This window comes from Oncorhynchus masou, chromosome 21 (genome assembly GCF_036934945.1).
Source record: "Oncorhynchus masou masou isolate Uvic2021 chromosome 21, UVic_Omas_1.1, whole genome shotgun sequence".
NCBI classification, from domain to species: domain Eukaryota; kingdom Metazoa; phylum Chordata; class Actinopteri; order Salmoniformes; family Salmonidae; genus Oncorhynchus; species Oncorhynchus masou.
The window spans coordinates 8,517,829-8,544,966 of NC_088232.1; the positions used below are offsets into that span (position 1 = coordinate 8,517,829).

General features: G+C 43.2%; 1 protein-coding gene across 1 annotated transcript in view; it reads left to right on the forward strand.

The window, feature by feature from the left end:
• Positions 1-14,084, forward strand: part of LOC135507772 (melatonin receptor type 1A-A) — a 51,131-nt gene extending 37,047 nt beyond the window's left edge. Inside the window, exon 2 of the mRNA XM_064927408.1 lies at positions 13,124-14,084. Coding sequence (XP_064783480.1) covers positions 13,124-13,992 — 869 coding nt within the window. The 3' untranslated portion in view covers positions 13,993-14,084. The remainder of the gene's footprint in view (positions 1-13,123) is intronic.
• The last annotated feature ends 13,054 nt before the right edge of the window (positions 14,085-27,138 follow it).

The following is a 27,138-nucleotide window of genomic DNA, read 5'->3' on the forward strand; positions in this document are numbered from 1 at the left end:
TCCTTCACCCAAATCCAGATAGCAGATGTTCTGAAAGAGCTACAAAACCTGGACCCGTACAAATCAGCTGGGCTAGACAACCTGGACCCTCTCTTTCTAAAATTATCCACCACCATTGTTGCAACCCCTATTACCAGTCTGTTCAACCTCTCTTTCGTATTGTCCGATATTCCAAAAGATTGGAAAGCTGCCGCTGTCATCCCCCTCTTCAAAGGGGGTGACACTCTAGACCCAAACTGTTGCAGACCTAAATCCATCCTTTCCTGCCTTTCTAAAGTCTTCGAAAGCCAAGTGAACAAACAGATCACTGACCATTTCGAATCCCACCGTACCTTCTCCACTGTGCAATCCGGTTTCCGAGCTGGTCACGGGTGCACCTCAGCCACGCTCAAGGTACTAAACGATATCATAACCGCCATCGATAAAAGACAGTACTGTGCAGCGGTCTTCATCGACCTGGTCAAGGCTTTCGACTCTGTTAATCACTGTATTCTTATCGGCAGACTGAACAACCTTGGTTTCTCAAATTACTGCCTCGCCTGGTTCACCAACTACTTCTCAGATAGAGTTCAGTGTGTCAAATCGGAGGGCCTGTTGTCCGGACCTCTGGCAGTCTCTATGGGGGTACCACAGGGTTCAATTCTCGGGCCGACTCTTTTCTCTGTATATATCAACAATGTCGCTCTTGCTGCGGGTGATTCCCTGATCCACCTCTATGCAGACGACACCATTCTGTATACATCTGGCCCGTCTTTGGACATTGTGTTAACAAACCTCCTAATGAGCTTCAATGCCATACAACTCTCCTTCCGTGGCCTCCAACTGCTCTTAAATGCTGGTTCAACTAAATGCATGCTTTTCAACCGTTCGCTGCCCGCACTCGCCCGCCCATCGAGCATCACTACTCTGGACGGTTCTGACTTAGAATATGTGGCCAACTACAAATAACTAGGTGTCTGGCTAGACTGTAAACTCTCCTTCCAGACTCATATTAAACATCTCCAATGCAAAATAAAATCTAGAATCGGCTTCCTATTTCGCAACAAAGGCTCCTTTTCTCACGCCACCAAACATACCCTCGTAAAACTGACTATTCTACCGATCCTCGACTTCGGCGATGTCATTTATAAAATAGCCTTCAACACCCTACTCAGCAAACTGGATGCAGTCTATCACAGTGCCATCCGTTTTGTCACCAAAGCCCCATATACCACTCACCACTCTATGCTCTAGTCTGCTGTCCCACGCTACCAATTCGTCGCCAGACCCACTGGCTCCAGGTCATCTATAAGTCTATACTAGGTAAAGCTCCGCCTTATCTCAGCTCACTGTACACAATAACAACACCCACCCGGAGCACGTGCTCCATCAGGTATATCTCACTGGTCATCCCCAAAGCCCACACCTCCTTTGGCTGTCTTGCCTTCCAGTTATCTGCTGCCAATGACTGGAACAAATTGCAAAAATCACTGCAGCTGGAGACTTATATTTCCCTCACTTTAAACATCAGCTATCTGAGCAGCTAACCAATCGCTGCTGCTGTACATAGCCCATCTACAAATAGCCCATCCAACTACCTCATTCCCATATTGTTTTTATTTACTTTTCTGCTCTTTTGCACACCAGCATTTCTACTTGCAACATCATCATCTGCACATCGATCACTCCCGTGTTAATTTGCTAAATTGTAATTACTTCGCTACTATGGCCTATTTAAATAAAGGTGACATTAAAAAAACTCTGTGTTTGCTCCCCCCAATCCCACAGTAGGCGAGATCACACAATGCAGTATAGAAACTAAAAGTGGCATCAAAAGTGCCACACACGGTGTGCCACCAAATCGGGCAAATGTGTTTAAAAATGAATATGGTTCTGATACCGGGAGCCCAGATTCAATGGAATAGTGATGAGTGGGGCTTTCTGAAAGCCTAACCCCACATTTCGGCCTGGATCCAGTATTTCTCTGTCTCCTGCGAGGCAGCTCTTCAGGGTGGGAGGGGTGTCTTATTAGGGTTGTCGCGATACTCGTAAGTACCGTGGCAAGGAAACAAAACATGAAGCGAATTTAATCTCTTAAGAGAAACAGTCCTAATGTTCACCTAGAGTCACATTTGTTTGTTTTGCAAGCTCCTGAGTGATACTGTGGTCTAAGGCACTGCGTCTCAGTGCAAGTGTGAGGTGTCACTACAGTGAGGTGTCACTACAGACCCAGGTTCGATTCCAGTCTGCATCACAACTGGCCGTGATTGGGAGTCCCTTAGGGCGGTGCACAATGTCCTAGAGCTGAGCGGGTTAGGGTTTGGCCGGGCTAGGCCATCATTGTAAATAAGAATTAGTTCTTAACTGACACATACACACCAGAGGTCCATTTAGTGAAGAGAAGTCACCTCAGACAGGCCCGGCTCCTGAGCTCCCATCAGCATCAGATATGAATTTAAAATGGAAAATTAATGTGGTCATGCAACAACAACAAAAAGTTGCATCAATTCGTTCCCCTAATCATACCGAATCGTTTCAAACTAAAACATATAGTTTCTGTATTATATCGGAGCCCATGCATCTAGATGCATTTTGAATCGTTCATCAAAGGAGAGATGCACATCCCTAGTGTGCGTGTGTGTGTAGTTGTATTACTATCTGTGTGTGTTGCTAGGATTTAATCTGTTTTAGGGTGTGTTTATGTGTGCGTGTGTGAGGGTGAGAGAGAAAGAGAGAGAGAGAGACACAGTTTATGTATTTTTGGGGCCTCTCGCCGAGCTGTCAGAGAAGTAATTACAGGAGTATCTGAGCTGTCTGGGATGGAGGGAGAGAGTGGTGGGAGGCAGGCGAATGGATGGGATCTACTCACTGTTGTGGAAAATAGGATTCATTTTCATGTTAAATTGAAGATAGTGGATCGTTTTTTTAATATAGGGATTAATAAATGTGACTAAATGCTCAGAATTCCGGATAAGGTATTGGCACGACTATGATGGTGAACATGTTGCATAAACATGGTCAGATACCTGGAGGTTAGAGGAGGTCAGAGACCTGGAGGTTAGAGGAGGTCAGAGACCTGGAGGTTAGAGGAGGTCAGAGACTTGGAGGTTAGAGGAGGTCAGAGACCTGGCTGTGTGGTGCCAGGACTACAACCTCTCACTCAACATGATCAAGATCATGTGATCAAGACAGGTGATCAAGGAGATGATTGTGGACTACAGAAAAAGGAGGACTGAGCACGCCCCCATTCCTATCGACCAGGGCTGTGGTGGAGCAGGAGTAGGTAGCCTACACAGGCACGGCACACACACTGGAATAGATTTTCAGCTGGCAAGCAGACACTGGAATATGTTTCTGAGTGACACAGCGAGGGCTTTGCATACGTGCTTTGTGCGTTTTTTGTGGGACTAGAAAAAAATGCCTGGAGCGTAAAATAACTTCATTAACTGGTTACCGTGCTTTTAAAAGAACGCTTCTATTCTGGCACATTATAGATCACTTTCATTCCCGGTTCTGGTTCTGTTTCTCAAAAAATATAATTTTGAGGTTTTCGGTTCTGTTACCTGAACCGGTTCCAACCCTTGCTAGTAGTTGCAAAATGGAGCCCAAACCCTGCATAATTGGTTTCCTATGTAGGAAACCCACTGGGCACAGATGTAAGTTCAACGTTTTGATTTACATTTGGTTGAGTTGTCAACTAATGTGAATTCAACAAAACATTTCACCATTGTATTGGATTTAGGTGAAAAGTTGGGTGAAAAAAAATGAAATTCCCTTAAATTGATGCCTTTTTCAAAAATCCTATCAGTTCTCCATGTTGATTCAACGTCATCGTTGAATTTTTTCAGTGTTCGCGTTCCACCACCTAATGGGATTTGACTGCAATATATGGTTTGTTAGCCTGTTAGCCACCTAGCGTTCCTTGATAAAAAAATCATTGAGAATAGCCCCAGAATCACTTCCAACTAAAGACCTCTACCACGCTCGTGTCCTGTAATCCTTGTGTCCTGGCTGAACTTTCAGTTTGTTTCCCCCCTATCTGAGTCACCTCATCAGTCCCCTACTGTGCCGTGCCCAGGCTTGCCTCTCCAAATCAAAACTCACACACCCACTCAAAACAAATTCGCCTGGGTGTCTAATGGGAGGTGGAGGGAACGTGATAATCGCACTGTGTTGGCTATGGACAACACTTTGATTCCCTGCTGCTAGGCCATCCCTGGCCTGTATCCTTTTGCCACAAAGCTGAAAATCAAAGGGCCCCCTTTGAAAATAATGGAGTTGGCCCCTGGGGCTTGCCCAAAGCACCTGGGCAGGTGCCAACTCTCCTGTGATACTCCTGATGTGGTGACTATCATTACAGTAGACCTCTGGTGGGACACGAAAATCGCTTTGATCCTGATATTTAACGGCAGAAAAAGGGGTGATGGGATTGGAACTTAGGACCGAATGGGGTTTCGTTTGCAAACCCACTCAGTATGGATCCAGACACGGGCAGCCTTGCTATTTGACATCCTTTTCTCTAGCGCACAGTCCAGCACAGTGCAGCACTGTCCAGCACAGTGCAACACAGTGCCAGTGTAGGGTCCTAGTTTTTCATTCACAGTGCCCAGGAAGTGGATCAGGGACTGCAGCTGTGGTGCACTGGGGGCGTGGTTCTGTGAATATATTTTTCTCTTACTACTGTATCTGATGGTGGATCTCTGAAAAAATACAGAATGACGCTGAAGGAGATGGCTGCCGTCTTACAATCCCGTAACCAATTGTGCTGTTGTGTATGTTTTTTCGCGTTATTTGTAACTTATTTTGTACATAATGTTTCTGCCGAGAGCTTCTAGATATCAGGACAGCGATTACTCACCCCGTACTGGAGGAATACTTTTTCTTCAACGAGTCAAACGGGAAGGATTTACTTCAGACGCCCGACAAGGCCCTCATCCCGGTCATTCACAGGAGAAAGAGACAGAGGTATCGGGGACGAAGGTCCAGGTGCCTTGTAGGGATCCGTCGACGAGAGGGTAATCTACCTATACCATTGGTTCTATTAGCCAGCGTTCAATCAATCGATAATAAAATAGACAAACTACGATCACGTATATCCTACCAACGGGACATTGTAAATTGTAATATCTTATGTTTCATGAGTCGTGGCTTAACGACGACATGAATAACATACAGCTGGCAGGTTTTAAGCTTTTTCGTCAGGATAGAACAGCGGCCTCTGGTAAGACAAGGGGTGGCGGTCTATGTATATTTGTAAACAACAGCTGGTATACAAGGTTTTGCTCGACTATTTACCCGAATTTTCATCTGTATTTTTCAACGCTGTCTTTATACCACCACAAACCGATGCCGGCACTAAGACAGCACAGAGGTGGCACTCCTAGTGGCCAGGGACGTCAATAAAGGGAAACTCAAATCCGTTTGACCTCATTTCTATTAGCATGTTAAATGTGCAACCAGAGGAAAAAAAACTCCAGACCACCTTTACTCCACACACAGAGACATGTACAAAGCTGGACTCTAACCCGGAAGCTTATAAGAAATCCTGCTATGCCCTCCGACGAACCATCAAACAGGCAAAGCGTCAATACAGGACTAAGATTGAATCATACTACACTGGCTCCGACACTCGTCGGATGTGGCAGGGCTTGCAAACTATTACAGTCTACAAAGGGAAGCACAGCCGCGAGCCTACCAGCTGAGCTAAATTACTTCTATGCTTGCTTCGAGGCAAGTAACCCTGAAGCATACATGAGACCATCAGCTGTTCCGGATGACTGTGTGATCACGCTCTCCGTAGCCAATGTGAGTACGATCTTTAAACAGGTCAACATTCACAAGGCCGCAGGGCCAGACGGATTACCCGGACGTGTACTCCGAGCATGCACTTACCAACTGGCAAGTGTCTTCACTGACATTTTCAACCTGTCCTTGACTGAGTCTGTAATACCTACATTTTTCAAGCAGACCACGGTAGTCCCTGTGCCCAAGAACACTAAGGTAACCTGCCTAAATGACTACCAACCCGTAGCACTCACGTCTGTAGCCATGAAGTGCTTTGAAAGGCTTGTCATGGCTCACATCAACACCATTATCCCAGAAACCCTAGACCCACTCCAATTTGTCTACCTCCTGAACAGATCCACAGATGATGCCATTTCTATTGCACTCAACTCTGCCCTTTCACACCTAGACAAAAGGAACACCTATTTGAGAATGCAATTCATTGACTACAGCTCAGCGTTCAACACCATAGTACCTGCAAAGCTCATCACTAAGCTAAGGACCCTGGGATGAAACACCTCCCTTTTAAACTGGATCCTGGACTTCCTGACAGGCTGCCACCAAGTGGTGAGGGTAGGTAACACATCCACCATGCTGATCCTCAACACAGGGGCCCCTCAGGGGTGCTCGCTCAGTCCCCTCCTGTACTCCCTGTTCACTCATGACTGCATGGCCAGGCATGACTCCAACACCATCATCAAGTTTGCCGATGACACAACAGTGGTAGGCCTGATAACCAATAACGATGAGACAACCTGTAGGGAGGAGGTCAGAGACCTGGCCGTGTAGTACCAGGACAACAACCTCTCCCTCAACATGATCAAGACAAAGGAGATGATTGGGGACTACAGGAAAAGGAGGACCGAGCACGCCCCTATTCTCATCAACGTGGCTGCAGTGGAGCAGGTTGCGAGCTTCAAGTTCATTGGTATTCACATCACCAACAAACTATCAAACTATCATGGTCCAAAAACACTAAGACAGTCGTGAAGAGGGCACGACAACGCCTATTCCACCTCAGGAGACTGAAAGATTTGGCATCGGTCCTCAAAAGGTTCTACAGCTGCACAATCGAGAACATCCTGACTGGTTGCATCACTGCCTGGTATGGCAACTGCTCGGCCTCCGACTGTAAGGCACTACAGAGTTTAGTGTGTACGGCCCAGTACATCACTGGGGCCAAGATTCCTGCCATCCAGGACCTATATACCAGGCATTGTCAGAGGAAGGCCCTAAAATTAGTCAAAGACTCCAGCCACCCTAGTCATAGAATGTTCTCTCTGCTTCCGCACGGCAAGCGGTATCGGAGCGCTAAGTCTAGGTCCAAGAGGCTTCTAAACAGCTTCTACCCGCAAGCCAAGACTCCTGACCAGCTAATCAAAGGGCTACCCAGACACTCCTTTACGCTGCTGCTACTCTCTGTTTATTATTTATGCATAGTCACTTTAACTCTACCTACATGTACATATTACCTCAATTACCTTGACTAACCGGTGCCCCCAGACATTGACTCTGTACCGGTTCCCCTTATATAGTCTCGCTATTGTTATTTTACTGCTGCTGTTTAATTATTTTTTTCAATTTTTTTTTCACTTAACACTTTTTTTTCATCTTATAACTTCTTTAAGCATGGTTGGTTAAGGGCTTGTAAGTAAGCATTTCACTGTAAGGTTGTATTCGGCGCATGTGACAAATACGATTTGATTTTGTGAGCAGCTGAGGTAAGGTGCAGTGGTGCCCTGGGCTACGACAAGCCGTGACCCACATGGCTCACCCAACCCACACCCCCCTCAGGGCATCAAGTAGAGTAGCCCTTACACAACAGGCCAGGGCCCCATGTGAAGCAAGTAGTGCTGAGCGATTAAACGAAATGTCGTTGATTTTCATTTTTTTTTTACAACTAATTGACCGACACCTGTTCAATGATTTTAATTCCATTTTGCTCTAGATTGATAGCTGATATTCAGTAGTCATAAAAGTATGCCTTATTTACTTTGAAGAACTGTTACAGTTTTCAACCCATATAATCATATAATCAAAATATGATTTAAAAAAAATAATTGAACAGAAACTGAACTGACCTCAAAAAGCACTAATCGTTCAGAACTAGAAGCAAGATGAGTGTTTGGGAAAATTACGCAGCTAATGTGTTATTGTGTGGCAGTCAGTACATCCTAACAGCTAGCTAGTCTAAAACGCACCTTTTCAGATCCTCGTGTTGGACTGAATCGTAATTTCTCTGTCATAATGACACACTGAAGATGTTGTCTGGGGTTGTTACACCTGCAGGTCAGTGCTACATCTAGAACGGTGACACAAACAGCCTTTGTCACGCCGTTCAGGTATGAGCAAATACGATACCTTAACTAGCGCCCGTTCACCGGTTTGATGTTTTCCCGTCTATGTTTTCGGAGGAGAGGTTCAAATTAACATTGGAGACGGCAAAACGTCACAAATGAAGGATGGTGTAATCGGAGTGACAACATGACAGTGAACAACTCCGCCCGGGGAGGGGGGGGTTCTGTCTGGCTCCACGACCAACATGGCTGGTCCTGTCATCTCGCTTCATTGCCACCAGCTGTGTGGGCCATGTTGACATCCAGTGTGACACCACCCATGGTGTTTTGTCATCGTGGCTTCCCCAGCTTCCCGAGGAGAGACAGTGAGTGCGCCGGACAGATACATGCACAGCGTATGATCCTCAAAGCCGCGACACGCTGTGGTCTAGCGGTCCGTAAAAATTGACTAGCAGCCCGGCAAATTGAGAATGAGATCGGGAACTAGGGAGGATGAGCAACTTTGGTGGAATTCTTTTTGTGGCATGTTCTGTGAGTAGGTGCAATGTGGGATTCAGTTGACTCAAGTTTATCTGAGTATTGTTAAACCACAGCGCTATCACACCCTAGGATTCGTCCTGCTGTGCAGAACACTAAGATAAATAAATAGGGAATTGGAAGAACTTGACGATTGCTTTCTGATTTCCACGAATATAACAGTGAAAGTCATTTCCTGAAAGGTCTTCAAGCGCCCATAAAAAGTACTTTGTTTCACTTAACAAAATGTAAATGTGCACAGAATTAAAAACTCACTCTTGTCTGAAGAGTTCTCTCTGAATACAGACAGAGGGAAGCACCCTGAACTGACAGTCTGTCTGCAAGACATCGTATGCCAAAAGCTGCACCCTTGTCTGAGAGAAAAAGAGACAGAATCCCAGATGGAAAGTCAAGTCAAGTCAAAAGCACTCTCCGAAATGTCAAGAGCTAGGTAAGGGCCTTGAAATATCTGTGGTAATGTGAATCTCTTGGGGCTGCAGTCAGGTTCTCTCTTTTCTCCTCTGGCACTAGTCCGCCACGTGTGACAGCTCTCGACTCCTGTGATTTATTAACTGGTAGCAATGACAGTTCACGTGCGGTAGCTTACTGCAGAATCAGCTTTCATTTATACTGTCTCGAATCGTGGGATTTGTTTTGTCTGTGTCGTCTTTTGTGGTCGTCTTGTGTATTCCGTTGTTGCTTTGTATTCTTTCATCTTTTCCTTTGTTATGTCTGCTGGTGTGAATTGGTCGAATGCCAAATGTTTACATATTGCATATAGGATAACCTATTGCGTTTTATATGTTCTACAAGGTTGTGGTGCTTTATGTATTGATTGCAATTGCAGAATCTGCCTATGCCCAGAGAGAGCGAGAGAACAAACCAGGCAGGCAAGCCCAAATCTACCAAACTATTCTGACTGGTTAAGGCAAGGGTTAAGGTTTGGTTTAAGGTGAAAACAGAAAAAAAACAGAGCATAGCACTAGGATTAAACCTGTGATCCTCGGAGCCACGTGCCTACTTGATGCGTGCTCACGTTGCCTCTAGTGGATGGTATCGAATGCGCCTCCTGACGTCCTGGGGACCTGGACAGAATATTGAAGTAATATCTGGTGTGATCCAGCTGATACTCTACACTGCTTGCATTAACAGATTGTTTCACCGTGCTTCCTGGGGCCTGGCCATTTTCATTTGTAAGCCGTTCGTTTTATGGTCTCCGCTCTTGAAATAGCCTTAGTAGCGAGGAGAGAACAGATTAACTCTGGAGAGGCGGGCCTCATAATTCAGGCCTGTCGCCAGCCCTCATTCATAAACACAATATCTGCAAATCCAATAATGTCACAAAAGTTTTTGTTTGTTTGTTTGGAGCCATCATATTCTATCTTTGTTGTGCTGGTGGCAGCGGTGGGATATTTTGGGTTAATTCCAACTAGTCCCTACTAAATACCCGCCATGCCCATCTGTGACACATATCAATTTTATTGACTTAATAAGCCAGTGTTTCCACATTACTTTTGTGAAATAAACACTTGAACTATTAACCATTTTATCGATGGCCAAGTACAGAAGGTGAATGTTAAATGTGAAGTTCATGAATGTCAGATATGCATTCACCAACATCTATGTTTTATGTGCACAAGCACTGTTCATGACACTGTTCACACCCCTCTTGTTTTGCTGTTTTTAAGATAATTCCCTGCAATTGTTACACATTTACGTCTTATGTATGTTCATGTGATATCGGAGTGACTCAAAGTTTACAACAAAATCAAAACAACAGATGACATGGGCTAGTTGATCAACTGGGTATTTCTGAAGTTATAAATAGCTCTCTCTACAATGACTGGACAAGAGGAAAACTGCTGATGCACTAGCCAATTTGCACCTTGCACCTGCCAATTTGCACCCTGATGCACTAGCCAATTTGCACCAAATTGCACCTTGTGCCTTTTACTATTGCAACTTTCAAGTGCACTGTAATTTGAAAGTCCAACTGAGTTCTTTTTTCATTTGTTCATCTCCCCTAGTTTGGGAACCGCTTGTAACAATGTGTGCTGAGAGTCGGGAAGCACGTTCAGGGAGTGAGTGTTTTAATAAATAAATGAAACCAACACGTAACACAAACACACTGGCATGACCCAGGAACAGAAACAATAACGCTTGGGGAAGGAACCAAAGGGAGTGACATATATAGGGAAGGCAAATGATGTGCAAGTGAGCGTAACGATGGTGACAGATGTGGGCCATAACGAGCATCCTGGTGACCTAGAGGGGGCACACGTGACACCGCTACCATACATTATCATAGATGACTTTTTAACAGCTAGCTAGCCTATGCATAACACAGTGCCAGGGGCAATAGAGTTAGGGCCCTTGTAACCTTCGCCGCTTACTGACACTTCGACCATGGTGCCTCGCTGACCCTCAATTTGCGAAGTTTACACTTTGACTCTAGGTGTTAACATTCCCACCTCATTAGCGGAGCGTAACTGTGAGGCTACAGTTGGCCACCGCTGACGGGCTTGGACTCACTCCGACTTGCTCGGCCTGCTGTCCTTAAAAAATGGCACGCCGCTCGAGGTATTGAAGGTATCTTATCCATGCTGCTCCATTGCAAAAAATCTCCACTGCCTGCCAAAGAAAAGGACCAGAGGGGATTCCCTCATGCATAAATCCTTATCAAAGTCGGTGGCAAGTGAATGAAAATGAAAACTTGGAAGAGCTGGGCTGTATTTCCCCTTAAGCTAAATTAATACTTTGAGTGGTGTGTCAATCACCGGGTCTAGCCTCCACGGTGACAAGAGCTGATAGAAGCCAGGCCTCAGGGCACCTGAAAGCCAGCCGAGCTGCCTGTAAGGGCTCTGTCTCACAACCTTGTCAAGGTCTAGGCTCTGTATGAACACTCCAAGCAGCTCAAATAGTCTAAACCCTGGTCCCAGCTTTTCTCACGTTGAGGGGTAGTGCAATCCGGGACTTATAGGTTTTAAAGACGAACTCCTCGACCCTTACTGTCTCCGCCCGTAAGCTCTCACCACACAGCTTGAGAAACATCTCTTTGTTTTAGCCGCCAGACCTTTTGTGAAGCCTCTTTGTCCTGCTAATCGTGACAATAGCAGGTGCACATAATCCTCTTACAGAGGTCTCCTGGATGACAGATCCAAGAGGACGAAGCTTAATTTATTGCCGGTAAGGTCATCGGCCATTAAAGAATGTCTGGTATGCTACGTGGGGTTGGGTTGGGTTGGGTTGGGGGGTGGGGCAGAAAGAGAGGGAAGGTGCCGGGCAGACCTGGGTTTTGTTTTGCTTATGTGTCTGTGCCACCGGCGTCCCGGAGAGACTGACAGATTTCCCAGAGGCGTCTGGGAACTGATCTGTGTGGTAGATCGTAGCTGGAAGTCAAGAAGTGATGTGTGTGGAGAGACGATACTTCAACGCTACTGTAATGTTGCTGAGTCGTTGTAGCGATGTTGTAGAAGAGTGGTACTATGCTGTCTTTATGTTTAGCTCACGTCTGACACACAAGGAACTTGTCACTAACAGGACCAGGTTTATGACACACATACAGTACTGTATTTACTGTAAAGCTGTTTACTGCCTGTTAAGATAAAGTGAGACACCACACTTGCTGTTTATTTTGTCAAATGTTTTGGCTCAAGGAAAGTCAATTAACTAAGTCGACCAGACCCAGCTCCTATTGCATTGGTGTCTATGGGAGCACGCAGTTAACTTAAGTAGGAAAGTAATTTATTTTTTCAATAGCTAACGGCCTGGGTGAACTATCTTAATTTATCCACCATCTTTGCTGCAAGCGACCAAATCGTAATGTCTGTGGTAAATTTGGGTTGACTTTGGATATCCTAATGGGGCTAGTCAGGGAACATCAGTAAATTACACATTATACATGAGAAATATGTTAAAATTCCAGTAGCTCTAAATTACAATGACTAAAAAACCTAAAAACAACTATAAATTGTAGAAATTCATATACAGATATTGAAATAATTTAAAGGTGTGCAACATGAAAATATTGTCTCATTGACATTGTGTAATTTATTCACAGTCCCTAGCTAATAAACAAACAAACAAACAAACACACACACAAACACAATGACATTCACACACTGACATACACATTTACACAAGCATAATCAGATTCAAAGGCATTGTTTTTATCTCATCATAAGCACCTAGTTGTCAAAGTAGTTGCCTTGAAGCAGATTGCTGTGTAGTGAGGTATGCAAAATGGTAAATGTAAATAAATGAGTCAACCCTCGCTGGCTGAAAGAACCGAAACACAATTTCCTGTCTGTCCATTCAGCCACTTATTTAGTGACATGAACATTGTGTTTGTCTTGATGACTTTGATTGTGCTCATTGTGAAAGGATAGAATATTTACTAATTACCATGGTCTTTGTTTTCTCTCTTCTTATCTATATGTTATTTCTCTATCTCTCTCTATGCTCTCTCTCTCTATACTCTCTCTCCCTTTCTCTCCCTCTCTCTCTATGCTCTCTCTCTCTCTCTCTCTCTCTCTCTGTGTCTCCAGGCAACATCTTTGTGGTAAGCCTGGCTGTGGCCGACCTGGTGGTGGCCATCTACCCCTACCCTCTGGTCCTCACCTCCATCTTCCACAAAGGCTGGAACCTGGGCTATGTCCACTGCCAGATCAGCGGTTTTCTCATGGGCGTCAGCGTCATTGGCTCCATCTTCAACATCACCGGCATTGCCATCAACCGCTACTGTTATATATGTCATAGCCTTAAGTACGACAAGCTGTACAGTGACAAGAACTCAGTGTGTTACGTCCTACTCATCTGGGCATTGACCATTGTGGCTATCGTGCCAAATCTCTTCGTGGGTTCGTTGCAGTATGACCCCAGGGTGTATTCGTGTACGTTCGAGCAGTCGGCGAGTTCGGCATACACTATCGCCGTGGTCTTCTTCCACTTCATCCTACCGATCATGATCGTCACCTACTGCTACCTAAGGATCTGGATCCTGGTCATTCAAGTTAGGCGACGGGTCAAACCGGACAATAGACCAAAACTGACGCCAAACGACGTGAGGAACTTCGTGACTATGTTTGTGGTGTTTGTGCTGTTTGCCGTGTGCTGGGCACCGCTCAACTTCATCGGGCTGGCGGTGGCCATCAACCCAGAGGTGGTGGTGCCTCTCATCCCCGAGTGGCTCTTCGTGGCGAGCTACTTCATGGCCTACTTCAACAGCTGCCTTAATGCCATCGTGTACGGGGTGCTAAACCAGAACTTCCGGCGCGAGTACAAGCGCATCGTGGTGTCGGTGTGCACGGCGCGAATCTTCTTCCACGGCAGCTCCAATGACGCGGCCGAGCGGCTCAAGAGCAAGCCTTCGCCGCTCATCACCAACAACAACCAAGTCAAGGTGGAGTCGGTGTGAGAGGACCAGCTGGTCCCAGTGCCCTCCCTACCCCTCCCCCATGGTGCGAACCCTTCGATGTCTATACATCTGTAAAGTGGAAACCAGCAATATGGCGTAAGCTCAAGCTTCACCATTTCGCTCCTTGTACCTATCCAGTACACTGCAGATCTATAAACATCGGAGGGGTAAAGGAGCCCAGGGGAAGGGGTAGGGAGCGATTTGGGACTGGGTGATACTAACACATAGACACACACATGGACAAAGGGAGAGGGGGGATTAAGGGAACCAATGTGACGTAAAAGAGTTAAATTAGTTAAAAAAATACAAGTGAACGGAGAAAAATTACCAAATACAAAAAACCTTTCCGGACCGTCCGTGATCTGTGTTATCTTCACCTCTATACAATCAAAGCGAAATGGGGTAAATGTATCTGTCATTTGCAAAAATCACTTTTGTTATTTTTTTTTTAATACCTAAAAAATATATAATGTACTTTGTTTTCATGTTTACAGTGATGATAACAGTGACTCTATGTAAGGCATATTATGTTTTTATTTTGTATGAAGTATATGTTATATAGATACACAAGAATATATATCAGGTTCATTTCACCAACATCGATAATCCGATGAAAGAAAATAACTAGGGTTGCAAAATTCCTGTAATTACTCAAAAGTTCCTGGGTTTTTCAGAAATTCCAGTTGGAATATTCCCAGAATCAGGAGGGAATAAACAGGAACCTTCCAACCAAGATTGATGGAAAACTGGGAACATTTGTGGAGTTCCCTGAATTGTGCAAACCTACAAATGACAAATATATCATGCCATGAAAGCCAGAACATTTCTGCAATGTCTGGTCACAGACATAACCAAAAGTGTTTTACAGATTTTACCGATTTTAATGATCATTTTTGTTGGGGTGTGATACTGTTACACTCCTTCCTTTGGAGGGGGAAGCAATATGTTTGGATTGCTGCTTGTTTCACAATGCCCTGCGGTACTGTTCCCATCGTTCGGTGGAATAAATATGTTTGTAAGCATGGGATTTCTTTCTGACTCACTTCTCATTCCCTCTCTGTCTCTTTCTCTCTATCTCTGTGAGCTCTTTGTATGCATGGATCTGAGGAATCGTTCATATGAAAAATAAAGGATCAGATGTAGACATGGGGGTACTATTTCAGTACAGCACAACCAAACACGAGCGCACACACATATTGCAGTTCAGTTTGTTCAAATCCAATGTAATCTTTTTTTTTTGATATTTTCTTGGAAAGTTCTTTCGTTATATTGATACATAAGGAAATATACTTAGTAAAGACAGTTGGGTAAAATGGATTACCTTGCAATCAGCCAGTACATTTTCACCTCTCAGTCGTTTCCTTATGACATATTTGATGAAAGCCTTTGTCAGACGACGCTCGCTAAGATAAATAAACATTCAAACCCACTGAATACACTTTCATTGCCTTAGAAAACACACCAATCTCTCTCAGGCTGGGGCTGTATCGATGCGCAATGTTAATTGATGTCCCCCGACTTGGCTGATGTCCTGGCTCCACAACCCTATTTTTTGGCCCAGAACCAGAGATCGACAGTGCTACAAAGCTACAAATCTGCTCAGGTAATACGTGACCTGGCCCATGCAAAGGCTCAATCACTAACAGTAGCTGTAAATCAACTCGATATCCATCCTGGCTGGAATTCACATTTTTTTATGGTAAAATGGACTATATCAGTTTGGATTTGAAACCACTATCTCTCATTGCAAAAGTAAATTTGTTTACCACTGTTAATGATATAATTTGATAGCTTTCAGGAATTCTATTTCTAACAAACAAGGTGTTTCCTTCAAACATTTGAATATTCTTCCTGGGCCCAGGACTCTATAACAACTAGCTGGAAATAGTGTTTGACTTGGGATGAAATAGTTGTCTTTTCCAATTCGGTCCATTAGACTAGTTCACCAACTCACAAATGCTATAAAGCTATATAGACCTTTGATTATTCACTTTTCAGGGTCCATACACATTTTTCATGACATCTTCATTACCTTTATCCATATTTCCATGACGACTATTACAGCCTCCATTAGAAACTAAAGCATTATTGACACTGGGAAGCTGCTGTTATTGATCCCATGCAGGTCTACCGTCATCTGCCGTTGTGCCCTTGATCAAGGCACTTAACCTTGATGTCAACATGTGGTCAACCCTGCATCTGGAGAGCTCCTGGGTGTGCAGGCTTGGCTTCTGATCCATCCCTGAAACACCCAAGGCTGCTTATCAAGGTCCTGTTGAGCAGCTGATATTTAGGCTACAATTTGGTTAGACCTGGGCTTGAACAAAAGCCTGCACCCCCAATAACTCTCCTGGAGGATAGTTGCCACCCTTGATATAAAATATTGCAACATTACAATCAAATACTTTTGTCTTTTATAAAACGATTCCCTCATTCAATGAATCAGAGATCAAATGGATAAGGTAGGCTACTTCAAAGCAAGGTATCCAACTAGACATTTTTTTATATTAGTCTCAAATATTCGTGTTTGAGGGGAGATCTATGCAAAGCAAGTTATTTGTCATTTAGGCTATTCTTAGATTTTTTTTTTTACATTGTCGCAATTACATGGCTACTGTTTAATAGAGGGTCATCCCAACCAACGGTTGCCAATTTATTTAGGCTATCTACAGTGCTGATGGAAAGGCGACAATGACATTAATACTGAGTTAGCTATTGTTAACTAGAGAGATAGCCAATTCAAAACATGACTTGTAGTAGTTATCTAGTTAGTCTGCTACCTGCTGCTAAAATGTTGCACTCTCTCTATTGGGGCAACGGCCCACTCGCACTAACACACACCCAGCTAGCAATGAGGAATCGGCACTCTTCTGGGGGGCCAGAACTGATTGAATTGGCCTGGAATTGTGTGCCAGACTCAGCCCGGAATTTTTATTTTCCCTTTATTTTACTAGGCAAGTCAGTTAAGAACAAATTCTTATTTTCAATGACGGCCTAGGAACAGTGGGTTAACTGCCTGTTCAGGGGCAGAACGACAGATTTTGTACCTTGTCAGCTCGGGGATTTGAACTTGCAACCTTTTGGTTACTAGTCCAATGCTCTAACCACTAGGCTACACTGCCGCCCCAAATCAAAATGAATGACTGCCCAGAATCCGTTTCCATCTACCGGCATCGTACGAGAATCCAAGCAGAAGCGGCCCGATGCAAATTCAAATAAATGTATACAAAATTACCCGAGTTAGTAATTTTAAATATTAAGAATATAAATTTTATACATACAAATTATACCCATCCACAAAAAAAAATAGTGTCGGAGGAAACACCATACACCTGGCCCACCACAGGAGTCACTACAGCATGATGGGACAAGGACTTCCTGACCAGCCAAACCCTCCCCTAACGATGCTGGGCCAATTGTGCGTCGGCTAATGTGTCTCGAACCAGCATCTGTAGCAACGCAGTTTGTACTGCGATGCAGTGTCTTAGACCTCTCCACCACTCGGGAGACTCCATCCTCAAAGTTTTTAATGCTTATCAATTGCCTTGCACAAAGTATCAAAATACTAAAATTCTACACAGGACTCTTAAACAATTTCATTTAAATGTTAATTGTATTTTTCGATCAAAGAAATAATTAGAAAATATGGAAAAATAAATCATGAAAAAAAGTCAGAAGTTTACATACACTTAGGTTTGAGTCATTAAAACTTGTTTTTCAACCAGTCAACAAATTGCTTGTTAACAAACTTTAGTTTTGGCAAGTTGGTTAGGACATTTACTTTGTGCATGAGACAAGTCATTTTTCCAACAATTGTTTACAGACAGATTATTTCAATTATAAATCACTGTACCACAACTAAAGTGGGTCAGAAGTTTACATACCCAAGTTGTTTCACAAGTCTGGTTCATCCTTGGGAGGAATTTATAAATGTCTGACAGTACCATGTTCATCTGTACAAACAACAGTGCACAAGTATATACACCATGGGAGCATGCAGCCGTTATACAGCTCAGGAATGAGGAGCAGGGTAGCCTAGTGGCTAGCACATTGAGCTAGTAACCTAAAGGTTGCAAGTTTGCAACTGCACACAGGGACAAAGATCATACTTTTTGGAGAAATGTCCTCTGGTCTGATGAAACAAAAATAGAACTTCTTGACCATCGTTATGTTGGAGGACAAAGGAGAAGGCTTGCAAGCCGAAGAACACCATAGAAAATGTGTGGCCAGAACTGAAAAAGCATGTGCGGAGGCCAAAACACCTGATTTAGTTACACCAGCTCTGTCAGGAGGAATTGGTCAAAATTCACCCAACTTATTGTGGGAAGCTTGTGGTAGGCTACCTGAAACATTTGACCCAAGGTTAACAATTTAAAGGCAATGCTACCAAATACTTACTGAGTGTATGTAAACTTCTGACTGGGAATGTGATGAAATAAATAAAAGCTGAAATAAATCATTCTCTCTACTAATATTCTGACATTTAACATTCTTAAAATAAAGTGGTGATCCTAACTAACCTAAGACAAGGGATTTTTACTAGGATTAAATGTCAGGAATTGTGAAATACTGAGTTTAAATGTATTTGGCTAAGGTGTACCACATCCCCACATCCTAGCCATAAGTAATACTGCCGAAGGCTGCCCAGAATCGGAACACATGATGTCGTCTGAGTCTGACTCAGCCGGAATCGGCCCTGATCCACTGTGCTTGCTGGGCACAGGCACAAACTAAAGGGTCATTACGATAATGGATATGTTCATTTGTTGGGATTGATAATATTTTAACATGTACCTTCATTAATTACATTAGCAAAAATTATTAAACCAATTTCCATGACTTTTCATGACCTCATTGATAACTTGGAACAGCGCATCGTGCGCATTCAGGCTAGTGCATTTTCAGTCTGCACAATCTCGAACAGCCTGCTGTCACACACAGATTTACAGATAATTAAACTTGAACAAAGCGGATTCATGAAATTAATACCCACTTTCAATTGCTATTCGAGGAAGATCCCGTCATCATTCCGCTTTGATCAATCTTTTTTGCATGTCAAATCCTTTTTGAATGGGCCGGCTATAGGCCGGGCTATAGGCTACTTTGTTTTACAGTGATGAGTATTGCCTTTGTTGAAGGACAAATGTCATAGGCTCCTCGATTGTGTGTGACTCGGCCCGTTTAATTCGTTTTTTTATTTGATTTATTAGGATCCCCATTCGCAGACGCCGGACAGCTAGTCTTACTGGGGTTCGACACATAATGGAAAAAACATTACAGACAAAATACTTTACAATTTACATACATTTAAAAACAAGAACGTGTGTGTGTGTGTGTGTGTGTGTGTGTGCGTCTGTCACTCATGCATGTCAGTGTACATGTACAGTGACTTGTGAAAGTATTACAACCTTAAAATAGATTTGTTTTGGGGGGGGGGGGGGTTGTTTCATTTGATTTACACAACATTTTCCTTGATGGCCAAAAAGCTAAATTCTGCAATAGCTTTTTCTGGCCACTCTTCCGTAAAGCCCAGCTCTGTGGAGTGTACAGCTTAAAGTGGTCCTATGGACAGATACTCCAATCTCTGCTTAGCAGCTCCTTCAGGGTTATCTTTGGTCTCTTTGTTGCCTCTCTGATGAATGCCCTCCTTGCAAGGTCTGTGAGTTTTGGTGGGCGGCCCTCTTTTGGCAGGTTTGTTGTGATGCCATGTTCTTAATTTTTTTGATAATGGATTTAATGGTGCTCCATGGGATGTTCAGGGTTTAGGACATTTTTTTGTAACCCAACCCTGATCTGTACTTCTCCTACAAATTTGTCCCTGACATGTTTGGAGAGTTCCTTGGTCTTTATAGTGCCGCTTGCTTGGTGGTGCCCCTTGCTTAGTGGTGTTGCAGACTCTGGGGCCTTTCAGAACAGTTGTATATATACTGAGATCATGTGACAGATCATGTGACACTTAGATTGCACACAGGTGGACTTTATTTATCTAATTATGTGACTGAAGGTAATTGGTTGCACCAGATATTATTTAGGGGCTTCATAGCAAAGGGGGTGAATACATTTGCACACAACCCTTTTCTGTTTTTGTTTTTTTAAACAAGTTATTTTTTCATTTCACTTTACCAATTTGGACTTTTTTGTGTAGGTCCATTACATGAAATCCAAATAAAAATCTACTAAAAATGACAGGTTTTAATGCAACAAAATAGGAAAAACCCCAAGGGGGTTGAGTACTTTTGCAAGGCACTGTATACACACAAGAAGTAGGTCACATAGTTGAGAGGTGTTGTGCCATGAGGGGTTGCTTTATTTGTTTTTTGAAACCAGGTTTGCTGTTCACTTGCACTATATAAGACTGAAGCAAGTTCCATGCACTCATGGCTCTGTTTAATACTACAGTATATGTTTCTTTGATTATGTTCTGAACCCGGGGAATGTGAAAAAGACCCCTGGTGCATGTCTGGTGGGGTAAGTGTGTGTGTCAGAAGTGACACAGTCTTTCTTAGCCAAGACTGGCATACATAGTACGAATATTGGCCCTCTGATTACAATGAAGAGCAAGACATGCGGCTCTGTTCTGGGTCAGATGCAGCTTAACTAGGTCTTTTTTTGCAACACTTGACCATATGATCAAGATAATATAAAACTAGAGCCTGCAGGACTTGCTTTGTGTAGTGTGGTGTCAAAAAAGTAGAGGATATATTTTTTATTACAGACAGACCTCTCCCTATCTTCACAACCATTGAATCTACAGTATATGTTTTGACCATGAGAGTTTACAATGCTCTTAGTTCAGGACAAGTGTGGCAGATAGCCTAGTGGTTGGAGCATTGGACTAGTAACTGAAAGGTTGCAAGATCAAATCCCCAAGGTAAAATCTAAATACAAAATCTGTTGTTCTTTGAAAATAGATTTTTTCTTTAACTGACTTGCCTAGTTAAATAAAGGTAAAATAAAATATATATATATTTAAATTACTGGCCACCTATTCCAAAACAGACTGCAACTCTTTGTTAATAAAGACTTTCAGTGACTTCATTAGCTGTGGTTGCTGATGCGTATATGGTTGAATCATCAGCATACATGGACACACATGCTTTGTTTAATGCCAGTGGCAGGTCATTGGTAAAAATAGAAAAGAGCAGAGGGCCTAGAGAGCTGGCTTGCAGTACACCACACATTACATGTTTGACATTAGAGAAGATTCCATTAAAGAAACCCCTCTGAGTTATATTAGATAGATAGCTCTGGATCCAGAATATAGGAGAAGTTGACAAGCCATAACACATACGTTTTCTCAAAAACAGGTTTGGGTCAATAATATCAAAGGCTGCACTGAAATCTAACAGTACAAAGCTCACAATCTTATTATTAATTTATTTCAACCAATCATCAGTCATTTACGTCAATGAACGTCACCATTTTTTCCAACAGTTTGCTAAGAGCCAGCAGCAGACTGATAGATCTGCTGTTAAAACCAGTAAAGGCCGCTTTATCCCTCTTGGGTAACAGAATGACTATGGCTTCCCTCCAGGCCTGAGGACAAAGACTTTCCTCTAGACTCAGATTAAAGACATGACAGATAGAGTCCGCTACCATCCTCAGTACGTTTCCATCTAAGTTGTCAATGCCAGGAGGTTTGTCATTATTGATCGATAACAATAATTTTTCCACATCACCCACTCTGACTTTACAAAATTCAAACTTACAATGCTTTTCTTTCTTTCATTTTTGTTTATGCATGAGTACGATGGCACACTTTTCATTGTAGGAATTTCCTTCCTAAGTTTGCTCACTTTGCTAATGACATAATCATTCAAATTATTAGCAACATCAAATGGTTTGGTGATGAATAAGCTATCTGATTTAATTCATTTAAAGTACTCAATTTTTTTTCATAATTCTTTATATCGTTCATCTTGACTTCATAATACAGTTTCTTCATCTTTTTGTTGAGTTTAGTCAAATCATTTCTCAGTTTGCAGTAAGTCAGACGGTCAAATGCGTAGCCAGACTTATTAGCCACTCCTTTCTTAGCAGCTCCATCTCTTTCAACCATACAGTTTTCAATTCCTCATCAATACATTTAGCCTTAACAGTTCTAACAGTGCATTTCTTAACAGGTGCATGTTTATCAATAATTGGAAGAAGCAATGTCATAAATTCATCAAATGCAGCATTTGGATGATCCTTATTAATCACATCAGACCAACAAATATTTGTAACATCATCCACATAAGAGTCACAGCAATTTTACATTTTTTAATTTATTTCACTTTTATTTAACCAGGTATGCTAGTTGAGAACAAGTTCTCATTTCCAACTGCGACCTGGCCAAGATAAAGCATAGTAATTTGACACATAACACAGAGTTACACATGGAATAAACAAAACATACAGTCAATAATACAGTAGAAAAAAAGAAAACAAGAATTCTATATACAGTGAGTGCAATGAGGTAAGATAAGGGAGTTAAGGCAATAAATTTGCCATGGTGGCGAAGAAATTATAATATAACAATTAAACACTGGAATGGTAGATGTGCAGGAGATGAATGTGCAAGTAGAGATACTGGGGTGCATAGAAGCAAGATAAATAAATAAATAAATAAATATAGTATGGGGATGAGGTAGATAGATGGGCTATGAACAGGTGCAGTGATCTGTGAGCTGGTCACACTCCAACACATTATTAACAAAAGATGCATTTGTGTTTAGTGAGTCCGACAGGCCAGACGCAGTAGGGATGACAACGTGTTCCCGCCAGGCCAGACGCAGTAGGGATGACAACGTGTTCCCGCCAGGCCAGACGCAGTAGGGATGACAACGTGTTCCCGCCAGGCCAGACGCAGTAGGGATGACAACGTGTTCCCGCCAGGCCAGACGCAGTAGGGATGACAACGTGTTCCCGCCAGGCCAGACGCAGTAGGGATGACAACGTGTTCTCTTGAAAGTGCATGAATTTGACAATTTTCCTGTCCTTCTAAGCATTCAAAATGTATTGAGTAATTTTTGTTGTCAGGGAAATAAATACAGTATGGAGATGAGGTAGTTGGATGGGCTATTTACCTATGGGATATGTACAGGTGCATTGATCTGTTAGCTGTCACTGTGGATGTCACTGTGATAGACTGGATCCAATTTGTTGAGTAGAGTGTTGGAGGCTATTTTATAGATGACATCGTCAAAGTCAAGGATCGGTAGGATAGTCAGTTTTACGAAGGTATGTTTGGCAGGATGAGTGAAGGATGCCTTGTTGCGATATAGCAAGCCGGTTCTATATTTCATTTTGGATTGGAGATGCCTAATGTGAGTCTGGAAGGAGAGGTTACAGTCTAACCAGACACCTAGTTATTTGTAGTTGTCCACATATTCTAAGTCAGAGCCGTCCAGAGTAGTGATGCTGGACGGGCGGGCGAGTGCGGGCAGTGATCGATTGAATAGCATGCATTTAGTTTTACTTGTATTTAAGAGCAGTTGGAGGCCACGGAAGGAGAGTTGTATGGCATTGAAGCTCGTCTGGAGGTTTGTATACACAGTGTCCAAAGAGGGGCCAGAAGTATTTTATTTAACCAGGTAGGCTAGTTGAGAACAAGTTCTCATTTACAACTGCGACCTGGCCAAGATAAAGCATAGCAGTGTGAACAGACAACAACACAGAGTTACACATGGAGTAAACAATAAACAATTCAATAACACAGTAGAAAAAAGAGTCTATATACATTGTGTGCAAAAGGCATGAGGAGGTGGGCAAATAATTACAATTTAGCAGATTAACACTGGAGTGATAAATGATCAGATGGTCATGTGCAGGTAGAGATACTGGTGTGCAAAAGAGCAGAAACGTAAATAAATAAAAACAGTATGGGGATGAGGTAGGTAAATTGGGTAGGCTATTTACCGATGGACTATGTACAGCTGCAGCGATCGGTAAGCTGCTCAGATAGCAGATGTTTAAAGTTGGTGAGGGAGATAAAAGTCTCCAACTTCAGCGATTTTTACAATTCGTTCCAGTCACAGGCAGCAGAGAACTGGAAGGAAAGGCGGCCAAATGAGTGACCATTGTGACCAGTGACATCGTGACCCTTGTGGCTTTGTTGCGGAATAGAAAGCCGAATCTAGATTTAATTTTAGATTGGAGATGTTTGATATGAGTCTGAAAGGAGAGTTTACAGTCTAGCCAGACACCTAGCTACTTATAGATGTCCACATATTCTAGGTCAGAACCATCCAGGGTGGTGATGCTAGTCGGGCATGCGAGTGCAGGCAGCAAACAGTTGAAAAGCATGCATTTGGTTTTACTAGCGTTTAAGAGCAGTTGGAGGCCACGGAAGGAGTGTTGTATGGCATTGAAGCTCGTTTGGAGGTTAGATAGCACAGTGTCCAAGGAAGGGCCAGAAGTATACAGAATGGTGTCGTCTGTGTAGAGGTGGATCAGGGAATCACCTGCAGCAAGAGCAACATCATTGATATATACAGAGAAAAGAGTCGGCCCGAGAATTGAACCCTGTGGCACCCCCATAGAGACTGCCAGAGGACCGGACAACAAACCCTCGGATTTGACACACTGAACTCTGTCTGGCAGTCAGGCAGTCATTAGAAAAACCGAGGCTACTGTGTCTGCCGATAAGAATATGGTGATTGACAGAGACGAAAGCCTTGGCAAGGTCAATGAAGACGGCTGCACAGTACTATCTTTTATCGATGGCGGTTATGATATCGTTTAGTACCTTAAGCGTGGCTGAGGTGCACCCATGACCGGCTCGGAAACCAGATTGCACAGAGGAGAAGGTACGGTGGGATTTGAGATGTTTAGTGATCTGTTTGTTGACTAGGCTTTCAAAGACCTTAGATAGGCAGGGCAGGATGGATATAGGTCTGTAAAAGTTTGGGTCCAGCGTGTCTCCCCCTTTGAAGAGGGGGATGACTGCGGCAGCTTTCCAATCCTTGGGGATCTCAGACGATATGAAGATTGTCAAGAACAGATTGTCAAGAACAGCTGATTTATACGGGTCCAGGTTTTGCAGCTCTTTCAGAACATCTGCTATCTGGATTTGGGTAAAGGAGAAGCTAGGGAGGCTTGGGCGAGTATCTGCGGTGGGGGCGGAGCTGTTGGCCGACGTTGGAGTAGCCAGGAGGAAGGCATGGCCAGCCGTTGAGTAATGCTTGTTGAAGTTTTCGATTATCATGGATTTATCTGTGGTGACCGTGTTACCTAGCCTCAGTGCAGTGGGCAGCTGGGAGGCGGTGCTCTTGTTCTCCATGGACTTTACAGTGTCCCAGAACTTTTTGGAGTTAGAGCGACAGGATGCAAATTTTTGCTTGAAAACGCTGGCCTTTACTTTCCTGACTGACTGCGTGTATTGGTTCCTGACTTCCCTGAACAGTTGCATATCGCGGGGACTATTCGATGCTATTGCAGTCCACCACAGGATGTTTTTGTACTGGTCGAGCGCAGTCAGGTCTGGAGTGAACCAAGGGCTATATCTGTTCTTAGTTCTGCATTTTTTTGAACGGAGCATGCTTATCTAAGATGTTGAGGAAGTTACTTTTAAAGAATGACCAGGCATCCTCAACTGACGGGATGAGGTCAATATCCTTCCAGGATACCCGGGCCAGGTCGATTAGAAAGGCCTGCTGGTAGAAGTGTTTTAGGGAGTGTTTGACAGTGATGAGGGGTGGTTGTTTGACTGCGGACCCGTAGCGGATACAGGCAATGAGGCAGTGATCGCTGAGATCCTGATTGAAGACAGCGGAGGTGTATTTGGAGGGCCAGTTGGTCAGGATAACGTCTATGAGGGTGCCCTTGTTTACAGATTTAGGGTTGTACCTGGTGGGTTCCTTGATGATTTGTGTGAGATTGAGGGCATCTAGCTTAGATTGTAGGACTGCCGGGGTGTTAAGCATATCCCAGTTTAGGTCACCCAATAGAACAAACTCTGAAGCTATTCACAAATGGTGTCCAGGGCACAGCTGGGAGCTGAGGGGTTCGGTAGCAGGCGGCAACAGTGAGAGACGTATTTCTGGAGAGAGTAATTTTTAAAATTAGTAGTTCAGAATGGTATACAGAATGGTGTCGTCTGCGTAGAGGTGGATCAAAGAATCACCAGCATCAAGAGCGACATCATCGATGTGCACAGAGAAGAGAGTCGGCCCGAGAATTGAACCCTGTGGCATCCCCATAGAGACATCCAGAGGTCGGGACAAGAGGCCCTCTGATTTGACACACTGAACTCTATCAGAGAAGTAGTTGGTAAACCAGGCGAGGCAATCATTTGAGAAAAAAAGGCTGTCGAGTCTGCCAATAAGAATGTGATGATTGACAGAGTTGAAAGCCTTGGCCAGTTCGATGAATACGGCTGCACAGTAATGTCTCTACTATGTTGTATTATCTATTATACACTATGTCAGGGCCAGCTTTTGGCCTTCCTGGCTATAGCCAGTGGTTCTTCCTTTAAAAGTTGCGTCGTACTTCAGCACAGCTTGCGGGCTGCCTCAGAATTCTATGGTACGTTATTTAAGTGTCAGCCAATGTTGCTATTAATGCTAGTTAGTGCTAGTTTGACCACCAGAGGGCGTCTTTGATAATCATTTGACTGTTTTTAACTTCTTGCGGGATCCTATTTATAGCCTCAAGCTCATTAGCATAATGCAACGTTAACTATTCATGAAAATCGCAAATGAAATGAAATAAATATATTTGCTCTCAATCTTATACTTTTGTTAACAACACTGTCATCTCAGATTTTCAAAATATGCTTTTCAACCATAGCTAAACAAGCATGTGTAAGAGTATTGATAGCTAGCATATCTATAAGCCTAGAATTCAGCCAGCAACATTTTCACAAAAACAAGAAAATCATTCAAATAAAATCATTTACCTTTGAAGAACTTCAGATGTTTTCAATGAGGAGACTCTCAGTTAGATAGCAAATGTTCAGTTTTTCCTGAAAGATTCTTTGTGTAGGACAAATCGCTCCGTTTTGTTCACGTTTGGCTATGAAAAAAACCTGTATCCAGTTATAGCCTCAAGCTCATTAGCATAACGTAACGTTAACTATTTATGAAAATCGCAAATGAAATGAATGTGCTAGCTCTCAAGCTTAGCATTTTCTTAACAACACTGTCATCTCAGATTTTCAAAATA